This window comes from Rattus rattus, chromosome 1 (assembly GCF_011064425.1).
Source record: "Rattus rattus isolate New Zealand chromosome 1, Rrattus_CSIRO_v1, whole genome shotgun sequence".
Lineage (NCBI taxonomy): Eukaryota > Metazoa > Chordata > Mammalia > Rodentia > Muridae > Rattus > Rattus rattus.
In genome coordinates this window covers 272,075,528-272,093,354 of record NC_046154.1, presented here as the reverse complement: position 1 = coordinate 272,093,354, position 17,827 = coordinate 272,075,528, and the positions used below count along the sequence as shown (strand labels likewise).

Sequence of the window (17,827 nt, the reverse complement as noted above, 5' to 3'; positions counted from 1 at the left end):
TGTTTTAATTGGCTTGTTTAGATTATTTATATACAATCTACTCATCAGTGTGGTTGAAGGTAGAAGAAATAGAGAGGGTAGAGGTGGGGGAGGGGGAGGACAAGAGTCCAGAGAAGGAGTTGCAATAAAGAAACCAAGTTAGAATCCTAACCCTGTTCTTCCAGCTATACCTTGTGTCTTAGGGTTCACTGCTGTGAACAGACACCATGACCAAGGCAACACTTATAAGGACAACATTTAATCGTGGCTGGCTTACAGGTTCAGACGTTCAGTCCATTATCATCAAGGCGGGAGCATGACAGCATCCAGGCAGGCGTGGTGCAGGAGGAGCTGAGAGTTCTACATCTTCATCTGAAGGCAAACAGAAGACTGGCTTCCAGGCAGCTAGGATGAGGGTCTTCAAGCCCATGCCCACAGTGACACACCTACTCCAACAGGGCCACACCTCTTAATAGTGCCACTCCCTGGGCTGAGCATACACAAACCATCTCACCTAGTTGTGTCGCATCACCCTCGGAGCCTTAGCCGGCTTAGACATGCTGGTGAAGGAAAGTTGTCCGGGGTTGAGGTGTGCTAGAATGTGTCCCTAGAATGCAAAGGGCTGGATCTGATCCTTAGAGCAAGAGTGTGAGAGAGGCTAAATGTTAAAAAACTAAACATGTCAAATTAAAAATAATTTACAGCCTAATACAATTTCTGAGAGCATAAAGGATCAAAGGACCACCCAGGGTGGATGTAAAGTATCCATCAGCCAGGGTCTCTGTCTGGGGTGACTCGTTTCTACTTTGCCATCGCTTGGCGGCGAGCCTAGCACCTGGAGTGTTCCCCAAGGGGAGCGTCTGCTGAGGGAATGAGCGGTAGAAGAATCATCATTGCCTTAGTGAATGAACAGCGTGGTGAAAGACAGCTGAGTGTCAGGTAAAGTCGTAAGTGGGTAAGACTACTTACAATGTTTAATTTGTTATCTATTAGGCAGCAGTATTTTGGGTGACAAGGAAGAAAATTTTTCATGTCTATGAATCTGCACTTGGTATCCATTTATTCAATAAGGGCTTAGTGCCAGGTACAATTCTAAGTCCCACACATACAGCGATGTTCAAAGATAGAAAAGAAACACCCTGCTGTGATTATCAACTTCAGCTAGTAAGAGTGTTGACTGAGGGGGCTGGAGAGATGGCTTGGAGGTTAAGGGCACTGACTGCTCTTCCAGAGGTCCTGAGTTCAAATCCCAGCAACCACATGGTGGCTCACAACCATCTGTAATGAGATCCGATGCCCTCTACTGATATGTCTGAAAAGAGTGACAGAGTACTCATAAAATAAAATAAAATCAATCCTTTAAAAAAAAAAAAAGGTGAAAGCAGACATATTCTCATTCAGGGATTGATTGACTCTGATTTTAAAGTCAAATGTTCCCTTTGGAAAAGTGTCTAGTCAGCCTTCTGATGCTGTAACAGAACACTTGTGAAGACTGGCTCGAAGAGGAAAAGGTTATTTGGCTCACCGTTTTGGAAATCCCAGCCTGAAAGAGCCCTTCTGTTTCCGACATGGTGTAGTAAAACCACGAGTCAGGGAGAGGGAGGACGCGTGAAGGGCTGGGGCCCCACAGTGCCCTTCGAGAGGACCCAGTATCCTAAGGCCCTCCACAGGGCCCTACCTCACAAATGTTCCACAACTTCCCCGTGACGCCATGCCGGGGACCAGAACCTTCCACGTACGGATCTTTGGGGAACCGAGGGAGATCCAAACTACAGCAGAAAGCCATTTTCCCTAGTTCCTTTTCTTCCTATTTTTCACCATTAATACTGGATTTGGGAACATGATTTTTCATGGTTCAGCAAAACAAACAGGTCGAGTAAAGATAATAGCAGAGAATGGATGAAGTGCAGCTGGGTGGCGGGAAGTTTAATCTTCTAATTCTTTAAGTCAAACCGATGATGTCACTGGGGAGAATAGGGAGTCAGTTGGAACCTGGTGTCTGGCAGTTACTAGAGGAGCTGTGGCTGGGCAGAGGGAACCCAGGAACCTCCCTGGACCCTTAGCCCGCAAAGCTGCCCATACTGTGTGTTCAGGCTTGTGTACAAGAGACACAGGGCATCTTCGGACTGAGAGAATTATCTAGAATGGAGAAGGACGACCCCACACACTTGGTGACTCCCACTTCAGTGAAGGCTATTATCACAAAGATTGAGACTGCCCAGCTAATTCGGACTCAGGAGGTAACCCCAGAGACGAGGAAACTACCCTTCTATTAGGGTCTGATGTAGAGGCAGGGGACTGATCTCTCGTTTACACAAGACTCCAGCCTTTGGGCCTTTGGGGGTCCTGGGATACTTGACAAGCCGGGTTTGCAGACAGGTGAGTTCGGAATGCCCACATCCTGTATCTGACTTCTACAGGGGAGGTTGAGACCAACCACCTCTGTAAGGCAGGGCTGTAAGATCACAGCCCCTAGGTAAGTGGGCAGGAGGCTCCCGGACAGCACCTAGAAATGGATCCTGAAAGGTTTTGTGCAAGGGTAGACTTTTAAGATTCAGACTGTGTTGACAGACTGCTAGAATCCCTTAAGCCATGCCCTGGAAACATTCGGGGTGCTGTCCAGAGGCTCAGATCACTCCTGATATGGGGCTCTGGTGCAGCTGTGCTCGGTGTTTTCTGGTCTCCCCTGGAGTCAGCACTTGCAAGGAGGGGAGCGGGTGCAGACACAGGACAGCAAAGGACAGTGTTTCTTTAGGATTCCTTCCTCCCACCACATTGCTTCTGAGTCCTTGTGAAATTCCAGATGTCTCCAGCAAGTTCTGAAATTCTAAAGGCTGTGGCTCTACAGTGTCACGGAGCTTAAAAAGTAAAGCGCCAGTAAGAGCTGACGCTCTCTCTGTGTTCTGGGCACAGTTTTAAACACTTTACAATAGCAATTCACGCCATTCTCATTTAAAAAACAAAAAAAACAAAAACAAAAAAACAAAAAATGGTGGCATGAAGTGCTACAGCGAGCTCTGCTTCACCAGTGAGAAAGCCCTGAGACCCAGAGTTACGCTGCTAGAACATGGGCAACCGCCTCCAAGATAGAGACTCCTAACCTCTGCCATCTGCTGCCCCTACCCCATGTAGGATATCTCGGCCCAGCTCTCAGACATCTTGGACAATGTCAACTGTGCCATCAATCACTTCCAGGAAGAACTGGGATATGATTTAAAGGAAAAGGTGAGGCCTCACCAGCCGGAGCAGAAAGGCAGGAAGAGATTCATCCTGCTGGAGAAAATTGCTTCCTTCTCTAAAGATGCCATAGCTAAAGAGAAGCACCTGTATGAAATCCTCCACTGGCTGGGAGAATGGGGTGAGTCTGTGGGCTTCCTGTGGGGCCTCGAGACTCTCCACTTAATCAGCACTTGCAAGGAGGGGTGGGGGAGGTGGCCTCAGACAGACTGAGCTCTTCTTCCCCAGTGAAGGAGTCTCATGTCACAGCCCAAAGTCTCACTCCCCAGAAGGGCTATGTCTGCTGGTCTTGTGTGGCTCTGACAATTACCTGAGAGAAAAGAAGGGCAAAGATGGCTTCAGAGGTGTCAGTGATGGTCTCTTATCACTTAGCTCATGGTGACAGTGAGTTCCAGGGATCATGGTGGAGGAGTTTGCTCCATTCATGCAACCAGAAAGCAGAGACCAGGAAGAGACCAGGGGCAGGACAGACCGTTTAAAGCCACCCCCATCTCCACCCCTGTCCGTGACCCACGCCCCACCCCCAGCTTGGTCCTATCTTCCACACTTCTGCTATCTCCCACAGTCCGCCTAAATTCGAATCTATCAATGGGTTAAATCCGCTGATTCGCTCAGAACCCCACGCCCGTGGTCACCTCTGAAATGCCCCTGCCCGGAGGTGTGCCTTCCACCAAGCCAGTCAGAATTAATCACCACGAAGGGGGCTGAGAAGGTAGCCCGGTGGGTGAGTGCTTGCTATGCAAACTCGAGGACTTGAGTTCAGACTCCTAGAACTTACAAAAAAGCCTGAGAGGCGCCTTTGCCCTCAGAACTGTTTCTGACAGCTCCGTCCAGCGGGACGGTGAAGTCCCAGGTTCAGTGACAGGAGACAGTCCACTGTCATCTCTGGGTTTCACACACGCCCACACAGGCAAGCAAAGCAGAGGCTACATACTGAGATTCCACCTCAAGCAAGCAGACAAGGAAACCTGTTGATCCGACTGAATCCCCTCGGTGGCCCAGATTTTAGATTACGCAACCGGCATAGGTTAACATGGCAGGCCTCACACTTAGGCGACACTCTCTCGTGTCTCCTGCATTTCTGCATGGCAGGCCTCCTGTCGGTCATTTCACAAAGATTACCTCATTCGGTCCTCCCTCAGCCCTTCTGCAGGGGAGGGAATGAGGCTCAAGAAAGCGAACTCTTGATAATAGCCAGTGTAGGATGAAGCCACTCCCCCTCAGGTCTGCTGCAGCCCCCTGTGCTGTAGGGCTACTGTTCTCAGCCTGACCCCCGCCCCGTCCAGGTGACAGTCTGACTTATGAGATAAAGAACGGGAGGAGTTCGGAGGAGGACGAAGCCCTGGACGAATGGATCGAGGTGATGGAGAAGGTGTTGCCTCTCTCCCTCATGACCACCAAAGGAGGCATCGAGTCTCTTATCTCTCTTTGCTCGACTCTCATTGAAGACCAAAAGAAAAGGACACACAGTAGGTTCCTGGAGCTTACAGAAGAAGGGCTGGGTGGGCATGGGCTGGATGCTATCTCTGGCTCCTGACCGTCCTCCATACACACATGCAAAAGACAGGAGAGCTGGAAGCCAGGGTGGAGAACCCGGGGTAACAGACCCATGCTGATCACAAAGTTGTTCTGAGCTTCACTGCACAGGCTGATTTCCCAGAGGACCTGAGTTCAATTCCCAGGGCTCACAAGCATGTGTAACTCTAGTTCCAGGGGATCTGGCGCCCTCTTCTGGCCTCCACAGGCACTGCATGCACATGGTACATAGACCGAAAACATCCAAGCATATCCCGGCACTCAAAAGGCAGAGGCAGGTGGATCTCTGAGCTCTTCTCTGAGTTTGTTCTGTAATGTGACTTCCAGGATGGCCAGGGCTACACAGAGAAACCCTTGAAGAAAATAAGCAAGCAAACAAAAACAGTTTTTTGGTTTTTGTTTTTTAAGATATAGTAGGAATGAAGTAAGGATGAGCCCTCAAATGCTTCCTGGAGCTGTGGCCTCATGGGAGTTCTGGGGAATGAGGCCTAGGCACCAGGAAAGCTGCAGTTTATAGGCAAAGGTTGAAGAGCACCCTGTCCCCTCTCTAAACTCAGTTCAAGCCAGGGTTTGGTGAGTTTCAATGGGAAGTCCCCCTAGAGCCTTCTAGAGCATTCTGGGTTCTCCTAAGGTGGTCAGTCACCAGCCTAGTTAACCCTTGTGATTTTGTTCCTAGTCACTCTATAATTGACCTGAGATGACCTTCTGCATTTTGTAAGTAAGAGCCCTGAAGCTCAGAGAGCAGAAGGGGCCACAAGAAAAGTGGTGACAAAAACCAGTCCCCTGCTTTGGTTAGTCTTCCTTGAGGGCTGTGGGTGAGACCAATTCCCGTTGGAATCCCACCTCTGCTGCTTTGGGGCTGTGTGGCTTTGGACATCTTCATTTTATCTCTATGAGCCTGTTTCTTCAGAGGATATTATCTGACTTCAGGGTTGGGAGGTATGAGATATGAGAAGTCTGACACCATGCCCTGAATATTTTGGGCTTAATGAACAATAGCTAATGTTAGCATTTCCGTGGATTCTCTTGGACAGTTAAGTAACGTTGAAGCCAGGTGTGGTTGTGCACGTCTTTTACTCCCAGGGCACAGCATGTAGAAGAGGGAGGTCTCTGAGTTTGAGACCAGCCTGGTTGGTCTATATAGTGAATTCCAGGACAGCCAGGATTATATGTAGGGAGACTCTGTTGAATGTTACAGGAGGAAGAGAATAGAAAATGGAGACGACCTGACCCACAGTCTTCACTATGCATACATGGAAATACAGTTAATTGTACACTTATTTCCTTGTGAGAGTGTAAATTTGTATGGTGTGCTTATGTGTAGGCCAGAGATTAATACTGGATATCTTTCTTTATTTTTGTTTTATTGTTATTTTGTCCTTTTTTTTTTTTTCCTGAGCTGAGGACCGAACCCAGGGCCTTGCACTTGCTAGGCATTTTTAAAGATATATAAGTACCCCGTCATTGTCTTCAGACATACCAGAATAGGGTATCAGATCCCATTACTGATGGTTATGAGCCACCATGTGGTTGCTGGGATTTGAACTTGGGACCTCTGGAAAAGCAGTCAGTGCCCCTAACCACTGAGCCATCTCTCCAGCCCACTGGGCATCTTTCTCAATCATTCTCTACCTTATTTTTAGACAATCTTCCCCTGACCCTAGAGCTCCCCAATGGGCTAGGCTGGTTGACTAGTTACCCGGGATGCTCCTGTCTCGGCCTCTCTGGTAATGGGACAATGAGATTATGCCCACTATGTGCAGCTTGATGCTGGGGATGCAAACCTAGGCCCCCATGCTTACACAGTGCTTCACGGAAACCTGACCATCTCTTCAGCCTTAGAGGGTAAACTTTTTTGTTTTTGTTTTTGTTTTTTTTTTTTTTAAGAATTATTTATTTTATGTATTTTTTTTTTTTTTTTTTTTTTTTATTTCTTAAAAATTGTGATCCACCATGTGGTTGCTGGGATTTGAACTCAGGACCTCTGGAAGAGCAATCAGTGCTCCTAACCGCTGAGCTATCTCCCCAGCCCTTGTTTTTGTTTTTTGAGACAGGGTTTCTCTGCATAGCCTTGGCTGTTCTAGAGCTAGCTGTGTAGACCAGGCTGCCTTTGAACTCGCAGAGATCAGCCTGCCTCTGTCTCCCAAGTGCTGGGATTAAAGACAGCACTGTCTGGCTTATGGGGATTCTTCATTGAACACTTACTGTAGGGCTATCACCCTTAAATATGTGCTCTCTAAATTCCAAGAATTAGAATCTACAGTTGTTCCCATTTCCCCAATGAGGAGACTAAGGCACTAAGAAGTTAAGAACTGTACCCAAGGGTCATGGTGCAAATTAGATTCGAATCCAAGTGACTTGGTCTCAGAACTCCAGGGTCATACGACTCGTCTGACATAGCGAGATCTAGACTGAGCTCAGTATCACACAAGCCCCGTACGCTCTCTTGCCTCGCATCCAAAGATACCCACTGTCCTCTTTGCCAGTGGCGTTTGAGAGGATCCAAGAGGATCAGCCCATCAGCTCCACACAGAGTAGGCACAGAGATGTACAGCCACGAGCCACCCTGGAAGAGCCGAGATCTGCCACTGGGGTCACACACAGTATGCACCGTCTCTGCTTAGTTTATCTTCTTGGGGTGACAGTCTGTCCAGTGTGATCCCCCAACATGGGCAGAGACAACTATTAAAACAGTAGCGACACGTGGACAGTTGCTATAGAGTCTCTACAGGCACAGGACAGAAGGAACATAAAAAGGAAAAGGAAACTTCTAACAGGTTTGGGTGGTTGGCACTGAGGACCCAGATGGGATTAGAAAAGTGACTCCTTGGGGTTGGGGATTTAGCTCAGTGGTAGAGCGCTTGCCTAGGAAGCGCAAGGCCCTGGGTTCGGTCCCCAGCTCCGAAAAAAAAAAAAAAAAAGCATTTAAAAAAAAAAAAAAAAAAGCATTTGAAAAGTGACTCCTTGTCAGGAAGCTGGCTGACCTGAGTAGAGCCTGACAACACTATGCCCGGCCCCTTCGGGCTCTGCAGGCGCTGTGCTGTTGGTAGACCTAAGGCTACACTCCGGGCCATCTCAGGCCCAGCAGAGGTGTCTCTTGATAACCCCTCTCTGGTGCCCATCTCAAAGAGGAGATGGCTGAGCATCCTGGCTGTGTGGGGTCCGGGGCGGGGTCAGTACGCCTTTCCCAATACCTTGCCACCTCTTGACGGGAGCTTGCTGCTTTTCTCCTCTTCCAGTGTACAAACATAACTTCTGGAGGGACTGGCACGAGAAAAGCCCACAGAAGGAGGAGCACCGACTCCGCCCCGAGCCACCCAGCCCGGAGCAGATGCTCCAGGACAGGAACACCACCCGCTTGAAAGTCTCGGAGGTGAGGTCTATGCTGCAGGAGCTCCTTGACTCCACTCTGTTCAACAAAGGGGAGGTCAGAGCCATCAGGTACATGTCCGCCGTGGTGGAGAACCTCAACAAGGCCCTGGTCCTCCAGCACAAGGAGAACAGGACTCTGGAGACCAAGTACAAACACCTGCAGGTGGAGATGAACAAAGAGCTCAGCACCCAGAGGCTGCACTTCCAAAAATCCATCCAAGTCCTCGAGAGCAAAAGGGATGCGCTGCTAAACCAGGTAAAGGTACTAGGGGATAAGTACCACAATCTCCTCATGATAAAGCATGCCCTGGAGTTCCAGCTGAAGATGGTTCAGACCAACCCAGAAGAGCCGATCGTGAGTTTTCTTGATGGTATAGAACTCCATGAAAAAGAGACCCTTCCAGAGGTGGGTACAGCCCTGAGGAAGAAACAGCAGGAGTCCAAGAAGGAAGGATGGGGGCTTTCAACTCTCTCCCCATGTCTCCTGACCAAGGCCTGGGACAGTGGCACTACACCTGCAGCACAAAAGCCACCCTCCGGCGTAGCTGGGGATTCGAGGACTGAAGACGCTGACCACTCTGAGTCCCTGGAGCCTGTGCTGCTGCACTCGGAGGTCCCCCAGATTCCCATGCAGTGGGAAAAACTGGTGGAAAAGGAAGGCAAAGACCAGGGGGACCACATCCAGGGGAAGGAGGGAGTCCAAAGCAAATCCCTTTCCCCGGGGAGCACCAGGAGGATGCTTGTGGAGAGCCACACGGGGCACTGGGAGGAAGAACTCAACTGGGAGACAAGAAGACAGCAATGGGTGCAGGAGGAGGAGATGTGGCTTCGGCGGCAGAAGAAGTGGGCCCTGCTGGAGCAGGAGCACCAGGAGAAGGTGCGGCAGTGGGAGGCAGAGGCCGCCGCCAGGCAGCAATGGCAGAGGCTCACCCAGCCAGAAGAGGAGAAGCAGAGCCCCAGGAAGGAGCAGAAAGCAAGTTCAGAGAAGAGGATCTTCACCACCACCAGTCGGTGGAAGAACTTGGAGAAGTCGGAGTCACAAACGGCGGCGCCTCCCCACTGCCGGGCCCAGTCTGCTCGTCATCTACTCACGCCCCCGCACGCCCAGCAGCAAGGGCCAGGAATGCAGAGGACCCCATGTTCAGTTGAGACGCCACGGGCCCGCCAGGTTTCTGCTAAGCCCAAGAAATGTGCCTCCTTTCCCATCACTGGGTCATCCATCAGAAGGGTGACCCGAACCTCTTCGCAGAAAGCCCTGGGGACACCTAAGGACAAGGTCTACCATTTAGACATGGAGGCCCAGCTGAAAAACCTGCAGATCCTGGGTAGCTCGGAATCAGAGCTGCTACTGCCACAGTACCTGCACAGCAAGGCCTTGGAGGTCACTTCCATGGCCATGGAGTTGAACACCCTCAGGCTTCAGTCCCTGTGCAAGAAGTACATCCATTACAGGCGCTTCCAGAGCCTCCGGTAGGTGACCCAGCAGCCACCTGGCAGCGGCCCAGGACCCAGCCACCCACCTATGCCCATTGCAAATCAGGGTAGAGCTAAAACCCAGGAGAGCAATAAAGGAATGTGGGCAGGAAGCCAGGAGAGGAACCTCCCCACCCTCCAGGTCTCTTGGAAAGGGAACTAACAAGGGTGCGTGGGCAAGCCTTGAAGGAGCAGGAGGCATGGCATTTAAATGTTGTTTTTCTTCTAGTGGGCTTTCCCTCTAAACCCACTCTCCCTCTCTGCCATCCCCATGTTCCTTCCTTCGTTCAACATGGTCCCTACCATTTGCTTTGACTTTTCCTTTCCAGCCTCAAGGTTCCTCCGCTCATACCACCTTCCACATTTCTGCTCCTTCTCATAGATCTGTTCCTTGTTTTCCTCTCGAGAATTAACGAAATGGAGGTGTCTCTCTAGTCAACTGACTTGGGGGAAAGAGGAAGTCTCTCTACCTCCTAAGTTTCTTCTCTCTTTCCCAGACAAGAAGTGATCAAACACATAGGAGCCCTTCGACAAACAAGAGTTACCTATAAGGCCCAGAACCTCTATGTGTTCCTGGAGAACATTGACCGCCTGCAGAGTCTCAGGCTGCAGGCCTGGACAGACAAGCTGAAAGACCTGGAGGAGAGGTACCAGGAGTGCCTGCACACCATGGCGGCCATGTTCCCTAAGGTGGGTGTCCTGCCCCGCCTCCTGTTCATTGAGGGGGGGGGGACAGAGTGGGGGTTGTCAGGTGATGGGAAATGAGTGGGCTTGGGAGAGCCTCTGGACTAAGAGTGTGAGGGAAGGCAACTGTCCACTGTGTGGTATGGGGGTGTGTGTGTGGGAGAAGGGGGCCCTTCTAAAATCTGCAGAAATAAGGTTCCTTTAGGACTGGGAGGATGGCGGAGCCCTGCACTCTCTTCTTGGCACTGGGGTTCTCCCCTGCTCCCCCATTTCAGCTCTGGCTGCAGTCCAGGCTTAAGGCATAGCCACCTCTTCCCCCTTGCAGAGGCCCAGCTTTGCCCTTGACTCCCTTCCTTACTTTACTGGAGTCCTTCCTCCAGGTCCTTCCCAACAGAGAATGCAGAGGAGGGTAATCTACGGGAGCCGTGGTGGTCCAAAAGAGCTCTTTTCAAATTGCTTATTTTTATTTTACGCGAGTTAGCATTTTGCCTGCATGTGTGTCTGTGCGAGGGTGTCGGGTCCCCTGGAACTGGAGTTACTGACAGGTGTGAGCTGCCATGTGGTTGCTGGGAATTGAACTTGGGTCCTCTGGAAGAGCTCTTAACCTCTGAGTCATTTCTCCAAGGCAAGCTCCTTCCCAGCCATCCCACAGGCCTTGCGAGTGTCTTCCCCTGGGACCCGGCTGACTTCCAGTTGATAGGCTGTCTACTCATGGAAACCAAAGTAGGCTCCGCCATCCTAGCTCTACAGCCACCACTAAGGGCCCTTTTGTTTTTGATGCTGTTTAGAGGCCAGAATCCTCCTGTGACCTGCTTCTCGGTCTTGACTCACCAAACTCTTCTCAGCTGACACACTCCCCTCTGTCAACATTGTGTCGTGACTATATCCCCGGCATGGGCCTGTTTTTGCTGACTTTATTGGGCAGTTAGCCAACCATTTCTATTTAGAAACGTAAGACCTTTGGTTCTAGTATGTCTTCTTAAATGATACAGTAGTTCAGGTGTGCTGCTGGCCTGAGAATTGAGGCACAGCCATCCTGTGGCCTGTGTGCACCCAGCAGGACCACAGATGAGGCCCAACGCAAATCACGATGCTAAGACGTTAAGGAGCCTCTGTCTCCTTGGCTCCAGGGTGTGAACGTCGTGTCATCGTTCGCAGTGTGAAAGGCCGCACGTGCCTGTTGAGTCTGCTCTTTTCCGGGAGCGTTGTGAGACAAAAATGATGGTGTTTGTTTGTAGTGGATTTTATTGTGTATGTATGAGATGCTGCAACATGCTCACTGCGGTCAAACAAACCAATACATCCACTGTGGCAAGACAGAAAGGAAGAAACGGTTGTAGGGACATGGGAAGGAAAAAGAGGGTCCCAGCCGTGGACTCTGACTGAAGCCCAGATTCAAGAATTCCAATGCAATTAACATGCGAGTTAGGCTTTTGTCCACTCCAGGTTATAAGCCTGAGATCTTCTAGACTCTCGCCAAGACTCCTGGCGCCCCCACAGTGGCTTCTGGTTCACCTTATCACATCACGGGCACCTCTGACCTAAGTCAAAGTCTCTAAGGGATGAAGGGAACCCTTCAGGCTGCTGAGGGGGACAGAGCAGAGCTGCTGCACTTCTGTCCCCCCAGCAGGAACATTTCATCTCGGGAATGACCCGTTTTCCCTCTGTGGCAAAGGCAGCTATGATCTAAATCCTAAGATTTAGGGGCACGGTGGTTAGTTATAGCCCGGTACTGCACTTACGCACACTATACCTATCTGTGACAAGAGTTTCCGGGGTGCGAGCCTGCTCTCTGGCAGCCCTGGCCAGCCCTGGCCTCAATTGCTCGTCCTTGAGATGCCCCTTAAAGAAAAAGGTCGCAGTGGCCACACGGGGGAAGGATCAAACGAAAGGGTCCAGTGATCAGCAGTCTGTCTGGGGTGCCGTCATGAGGTGTAGGTCTACGCAGAGGGTGTGAAGTCTATAGAACTTAGCAGCTCTAATCCAGACGCGGTCCCATCACATCACAGGCCCATGGCTGCTCTGGTCCATCCTGTACCTTGCAAGTCGTCACTACCGTGCGACATCTCTTCCTGGGAGGCGAGCGCCTCCTCGTCCTCCAGCGCCAGGTCTAGCTTTCCCCTTCCTTCCCCTCGCATGAGGTTTCTGGGGAGTTCCAATCCCTTGGGGACAACTTTTCAAGTATCTGATAAAAGGTGGGGCACAAGTGTCTCTCTTTAGAACATCTCAGTCCCTACAAGGACAGTTACAACGGGGGCTGTTCACCTGTGCCTTCTATTCTGTCCCTTGGTCTCCTCCTCCCCACTTCCTGGCCCACACCCCAACTTTGGTAACTGCTGTTTTGTCTTTTACCTCTGTATATTTGATATTTTCCCTTCTGATTCCACATATAAATGTGAGATCATGCGATGTCATCTTTCTGCACCTGGGTTATCTCGCTCAGCATTCATGCCGTAGCAAATCACAGGAGTACCTCTGAGGAGGTGCTGGGGTACACCAGGGAAGAAATGGGGTTCATCAGAAAAAAAAAGTAAGAGACCGATCAGCGGCACGGATAAAAGAGAGCCTTTGAACATTGCTGTTAGAGAGAGAGATTTGATTGCAGCCATTGCGACATAGTGTGGAAGCTCCTAAAGAAATTGAAAATGGAATCCCCCCCGGGACCCAGCCATCTCTCTTCTGGGTCTGTGGCGCCCCCTCTGAAGGCCTATACACACCCTTTAGGAGTGGGGTCTGGCTAGAGGAAGCAGGTCATTAGAGTCGGACCCGGAAGGTTATTCCCATGCCTGGTTCTGGTGTAGCTCTCTGTGTTCTGCCTCAGCTCTGTGAACGATGATGATGGTGGACTGAAATCTCTCTGAAACGGGTTGGGGGTGTGCTAAACTACACGGTGCGTGCCCCTGGGAAATGGAGCTGTCACGGCGTTCTTAACGCCAGGTGAGACGTGGAAACACCTTTGCTGCCGGGCGCCTGTAACTCTGGCATTCGGATGAAATGAACCAGTGAGGTGCGAGATGGCTCAGAGGTTAAAGGCACGTCCCACACAGGCTTGACAGCCTCAGTTTTGATCCCTGGGACACACGGAAAGGTAGAAAAGAGAACCAGCTCCATGAAGCTGTCTTCTGACGAGCACATGCACCCCATGGCGCTCAGATGTGCACAGGCATCGATGATGATAAATCAGTTTTAAAAGAACCCGGGAGTGCTGTGCAGCCTGTTTTAAAAGGCGAGTGTTCATGGAGAATATGCTGTGAGGGCTTCCCAGCTCCTTGCCCCAGTTCATGGCTCTCTGCACCTCAGGCCCTGCCCGCTAGTGCTGTTGGTGCTGTACAGCAGCCCGGCTTCCTTCCGTTTCCTTTCCTCTGTTTTGTCCATTGTCCAGACTCCTTACGACAAGGGAGAAAGCAGGAACTACCCCAGAAAATAAGACCTGAAGGACTTTCAAGAAATATGTCATAGGCTGGGGACCTGGGGTTGTAGTCAAATGGGCCTTAGCCTTTCCTCCACCCAAGCAGGGTCAGTGACAATCAGACGAGACCTCCACCCATGCTAGGCAGGCCTCTCCGCACGCCTCCCTGATGCCTTCTGCTGGCTTCTCTAGCTCAAGCAAGAGTGGAACATCCACCTGAACGTCCCCGTGCTCACCTCGGTAAAGCCACTGAAAAGCAAGTCCTCTCCGATCTTACTTCAGAGAGTCCGTTCCAGCCACTCCACCACCAAGCAACCTCCTCCCAAGCACCGGGAATCTGCGCCCCTTCGGATAGCCAGGTAGGTGTCGGCAGTGGGGTGAAAGGGAAGGCAGGGAGCAGGGCACAGCTGGCCTGGGGAAGCAGCGGCAAGCGAGGGCGCAGGCAAAGTCAACTTCCTGGCTTCAAGGCCAGGTCTCAGCTACCCTGACTGGCCCTGGTGCTCAGGTCCAGAAACAGAATGTGAATGGCATTCTGTGTGTGGCAGTGTATGGTTTGGGGGAGTAGCCTGACTGATTCTGAGAAAATACAGGGGACAACCTACATTTCCACCCTGAGCATACGGAGCCAGCATCTACCGTTGGTCTGTCCGTACAGACGAGCTCAATCCTCCCTACCATGTGGGCTTCAGGCTCAGACATGGTGAGCCTCTGGGCAGCCAAAGTGATTCGAGGTAAACACGTACCCCAGGGAGACCCAGTTCAGAGCCCCAGCCCCAGCGCATGTGTGTAGAAGTGGATCCTTGGGAACTAAGGCACAGAGCCTACGTGGCAGAGGTGAGGGTGACAAACTCTTTAAGAAGGGAAGAGAACAGGGCCCGCTGTCTTGGACTGTATGACCCTGAAAAGCTTATGGCTCCTCAGTCTACTTCTGTGTCTCTTTGTCTCCCTTGACATTCTCTGCGCTCTCCCGCTCCTAGCCAACAAGGAAGCCAGATAGAAGCCATATGGAAGGCCGACGTGGCCTCATCAAGTCACCCCATAGAAAAGAAGATCCCGACAAGCCTGTCGTGGGAACAAGTGGGGGGTCACCCTGATATCCCCAGGCTATTGGCAGCGGATGAACATACCTCCTACCCCAGAAGCTCAGTGTCCCTCAAGCCTCGGTAAGGAGCAAGGGTGGGTGCTTAACCTGGATTTGGGGAGACCTGTCCATCAAGTCTGCATTGGTTTTACTCAACAGCCCAGGCGCTCTCTCAGACACCAGTCCTGGACTTGGTTACTGCGCTACCTCAGAAACAAACCACTGCTTGCCTCATCCACTCACTGGCCATCAGCTTGGGACCTGAGACCAGTACTGCTTCGGTCTCTCACAGGACTCTCCACAGTACTTAGCTTGCTGTGTGGGGTTCCTGGGCTTCACACAGCTTTCTTGGGTGCCCAAGCTTGCCCTTAATATAGGGCTGTTCTAGAGAAGCAGGTCAAAGGACAGTGAGACTGGGGGAAACCAAGGACTGGGTAATAGACCCAAGACTTGTGTCTGGGCCCGTCTTGGGGTTCTCGTTTCCTGACTGCCTTCAGGAACTGTCACTGGGAAAAGCAGCTGAGGAGCAGGTCTGGGGACACAGGCCTCGCTCTCGGCACTTGGGAGGCCAAGACAGGAGGCTCTCTAGCTTAAGGCCACCCTGAGACAAGAGGGGAGGTGAGGTAGCAGGACTCAGGACCTATGGGATCAGCAGAAGGCTTCCCTGGTTAGAGCAGGCTTATCTCCTTTGCCTCTCATGGCTTGAAGACATGACTAGTGAAGATTCAAGGCTCTTTCAAGGGCCCTCACACCCATCGCACCTGCTGCTGGTGGGACTGACCCTGACAAGAAAGATCTGTAACAAAAAGGAGTCATTGGGGGGTCCTGCTCAGTGAGGTCCTCTGGTGGTATCCCCTACGGCAAGTGCCTTCTGTGTCCCTCTCTGTACCTCTCACATTACCCTGGCTTTGCCTGACTCTGGGGGAACCTGAGGCCCAGCTCTTTGTTCTTTCCGTGTATAGCACCTGTGTAAGCATCCGTTGTACACAGTACACTTGATTCTAGGCATTTAGGGCATTGGGATCGTTCCAAAAACGAAAGGACATAGTGGCTGGGGTGACAATTCGGTCTGTGTACTGCTTGCTGCACACAAGCATAAGGACCCGAGTTCGGATCCCCCCGCTTACATAAAACACGGGGCATGGCCACACACATCTGCAGTCCCAGCATCAGGAGGAGCAGTAGGTCGGTCCTCAGAATTCAGCGAGCTTAGCTAGCTTAGCGAAATCGGTGAGCTTCAGGTTCTGAGAGAGCCGGTCTCAAAGCATACAATGGAGAGTAATGGAAGACACCCACCATCCACCCCTGACCTCCGCGTGTACTTACACACACGTTCACACGCCTACGGGAGCATGTCCGTGTGCACACATGCATACACACACAAAGGAAGAGGATGATGGGAAAAGAGTGCCACAAGGAACAGCACCCAACAGCACCTGCCTCCCTTGCCTTCTTTTCCCCCACTCGCACTCCGTGGTAGAACATGCAAAATTCTAAGATCCCTTTCATGTCTCAAGCGGAGCTGCTCCACCCACCGCGGAGCCTCCACTGGGATCTCAGCTGCAGGCTGAAGCACATATCAAAATATTGTTCCCAGCAAAGACAGCTTTCTCTTTGTAAGAGGATTTAGGTGAATACAACTGTCTTTCCCCCTTTACGACTCCACAGGAGTTTATTCAACTCATCACAACTCCGCTTTAGAGGCGGAGCTCTGCTTCTGTCTTCCTCTCTGCCCTGTGCTGGGCTACCTCCCCGTGTGCTAGGCTTCTGCGTGTTTTTATGAGGGCTCCTATGTTGCCATAAGGCCCTGTTGCCGTGGCATGAGGATCATCCAGGATTATTGTTCTTATTTGGGACACTCGACCTAGTATCATTGGCAATCCTAGCATCACGGAGGCAGAGAGAGGATTGCGGGAAGTTCAAGGCCAGCATGGTCTGGAGAGCGCGTTCCAAGATAAGTGGCTACAGAGGAACTTTGTCTTACATAAAAAGGGGATGGGTGAGGGGTGAGGAGAGGGGGGGGAGGAAGAAGAGAGGGAGCAGAGGCAGGAGGCTCTCTATGAGTTCAGGGCTGGCCTCAGTCCAAGGACCAGGGCTTCATAGTGAGGCCCTGTCTCAAAAACAAACCAACCAAGCTCAGGAAAGGAAAGGAGCACGTGGGTGTGCCCGGCTGGCTCTGAGGGGGCCGGGAGTGAGGTGCTGCTGTGAGCCATAGCCTAAGCCAGGGAGGAGGCCTGGCAGAAATGTCACGCTAAGCAACACTCAGGTCAAGTCTGAGCCCCTCTCTGGATCTGAATCCCATGCTCTGGGTGGACGGCAGGGGCCTGGTCTCAGTTACTACCCAACTTTAACCGCGTTAGCTCTTTCAGTGCTTCATCCATCCAAAGAAAGGAGCCCCAGGAGCCCTCGGAGGAGCCAGCTGAGCTTGTCCGCAAAGTGTCCTGCCAGTCACTCCCCGAATCCCTACAGAGCCAGAAGGATCGGGTAGCCCCAGTTCCCACTCCAAACCCCAATCTGTAACTCTCAAACGTCTGGACTACTAACAACCTCACAGCGGCTTGTTCCCAATGCGGGAGCCCAGCCGGCGCTCTTAAGCACACACAGTTGCTGCTACGTTGTTCCGGAACTTTGGGAAACTCTATTTTCTTCCTCCAGTCCCCAAACTATTAGTTTGTAATAAAATAAAGAATAAAGGTTGGTTTGAAGTCTTCTGTCTCATTGCTGAAGGCCACACACCCCAACTCATCTTTAAACCTAGGTTTAAGGCCATCCCACAATTAGCCAAGCATCCATCAGAGAACCGCCGGGTGGTGTGACGGTGGCAGTCCCCGCCGCACAGTCACTTAGAGAATCCATTGAATCAACTACAAACAAGTATCCGATGAACAGATGATTCGCCTGACAGCTCAGAAGTTAAGAACAGAAGGCATGGTGGCACATGCCCGTGTTCCCAGCACCCAGAAGGCAGTTACAGGAGGACCAGGAGTTTGTGGTCATCCTTGGCTACAACAGCAGAAGCAATGTATATATGGAGGTTCTAGATCTCAACCATGGGG

The 17,827-nt window shown here is 51.4% G+C and overlaps 2 protein-coding genes across 3 annotated transcripts in view; one reads left to right on the top strand and one right to left on the bottom strand.

The window, feature by feature from the left end:
• Positions 1 to 17,827, bottom strand: part of Prpf40b (pre-mRNA processing factor 40 homolog B) — a 63,369-nt gene that overhangs the window by 27,676 nt on the left and 17,866 nt on the right. The gene's annotated exons all lie outside the window — the stretch shown is intronic.
• On the top strand, positions 1,984 to 17,473 carry Fam186b (family with sequence similarity 186 member B). The gene is made up of 8 exons (XM_032886254.1): positions 1,984 to 2,219; positions 3,112 to 3,337; positions 4,503 to 4,685; positions 7,992 to 9,594; positions 10,095 to 10,287; positions 13,883 to 14,049; positions 14,668 to 14,853; positions 17,132 to 17,473. The coding sequence occupies exons 1-8, from the start codon at positions 2,124 to 2,126 to the stop codon at positions 17,289 to 17,291; spliced, it is 2,814 nt and encodes a 937-aa protein (XP_032742145.1). The 5' UTR covers positions 1,984 to 2,123; the 3' UTR covers positions 17,292 to 17,473.

What these genes read in the sequence shown, in the direction of transcription:
- Fam186b (XM_032886254.1), top strand. Translation starts at nt 2,124, where the DNA reads ATGGAGAAGGACGACCCCACACACTTGGTGACTCCCACTTCAGTGAAG. An exon ending in AGGCGCTTCCAGAGCCTCCG is followed by an intron (nt 9,595 to 10,094) that starts GTAGGTGACCCA and finishes TCTCTTTCCCAG; the next exon opens with ACAAGAAGTGATCAAACACA. An exon ending in TCAGTGTCCCTCAAGCCTCG is followed by an intron (nt 14,854 to 17,131) that starts GTAAGGAGCAAG and finishes TAACCGCGTTAG; the next exon opens with CTCTTTCAGTGCTTCATCCA.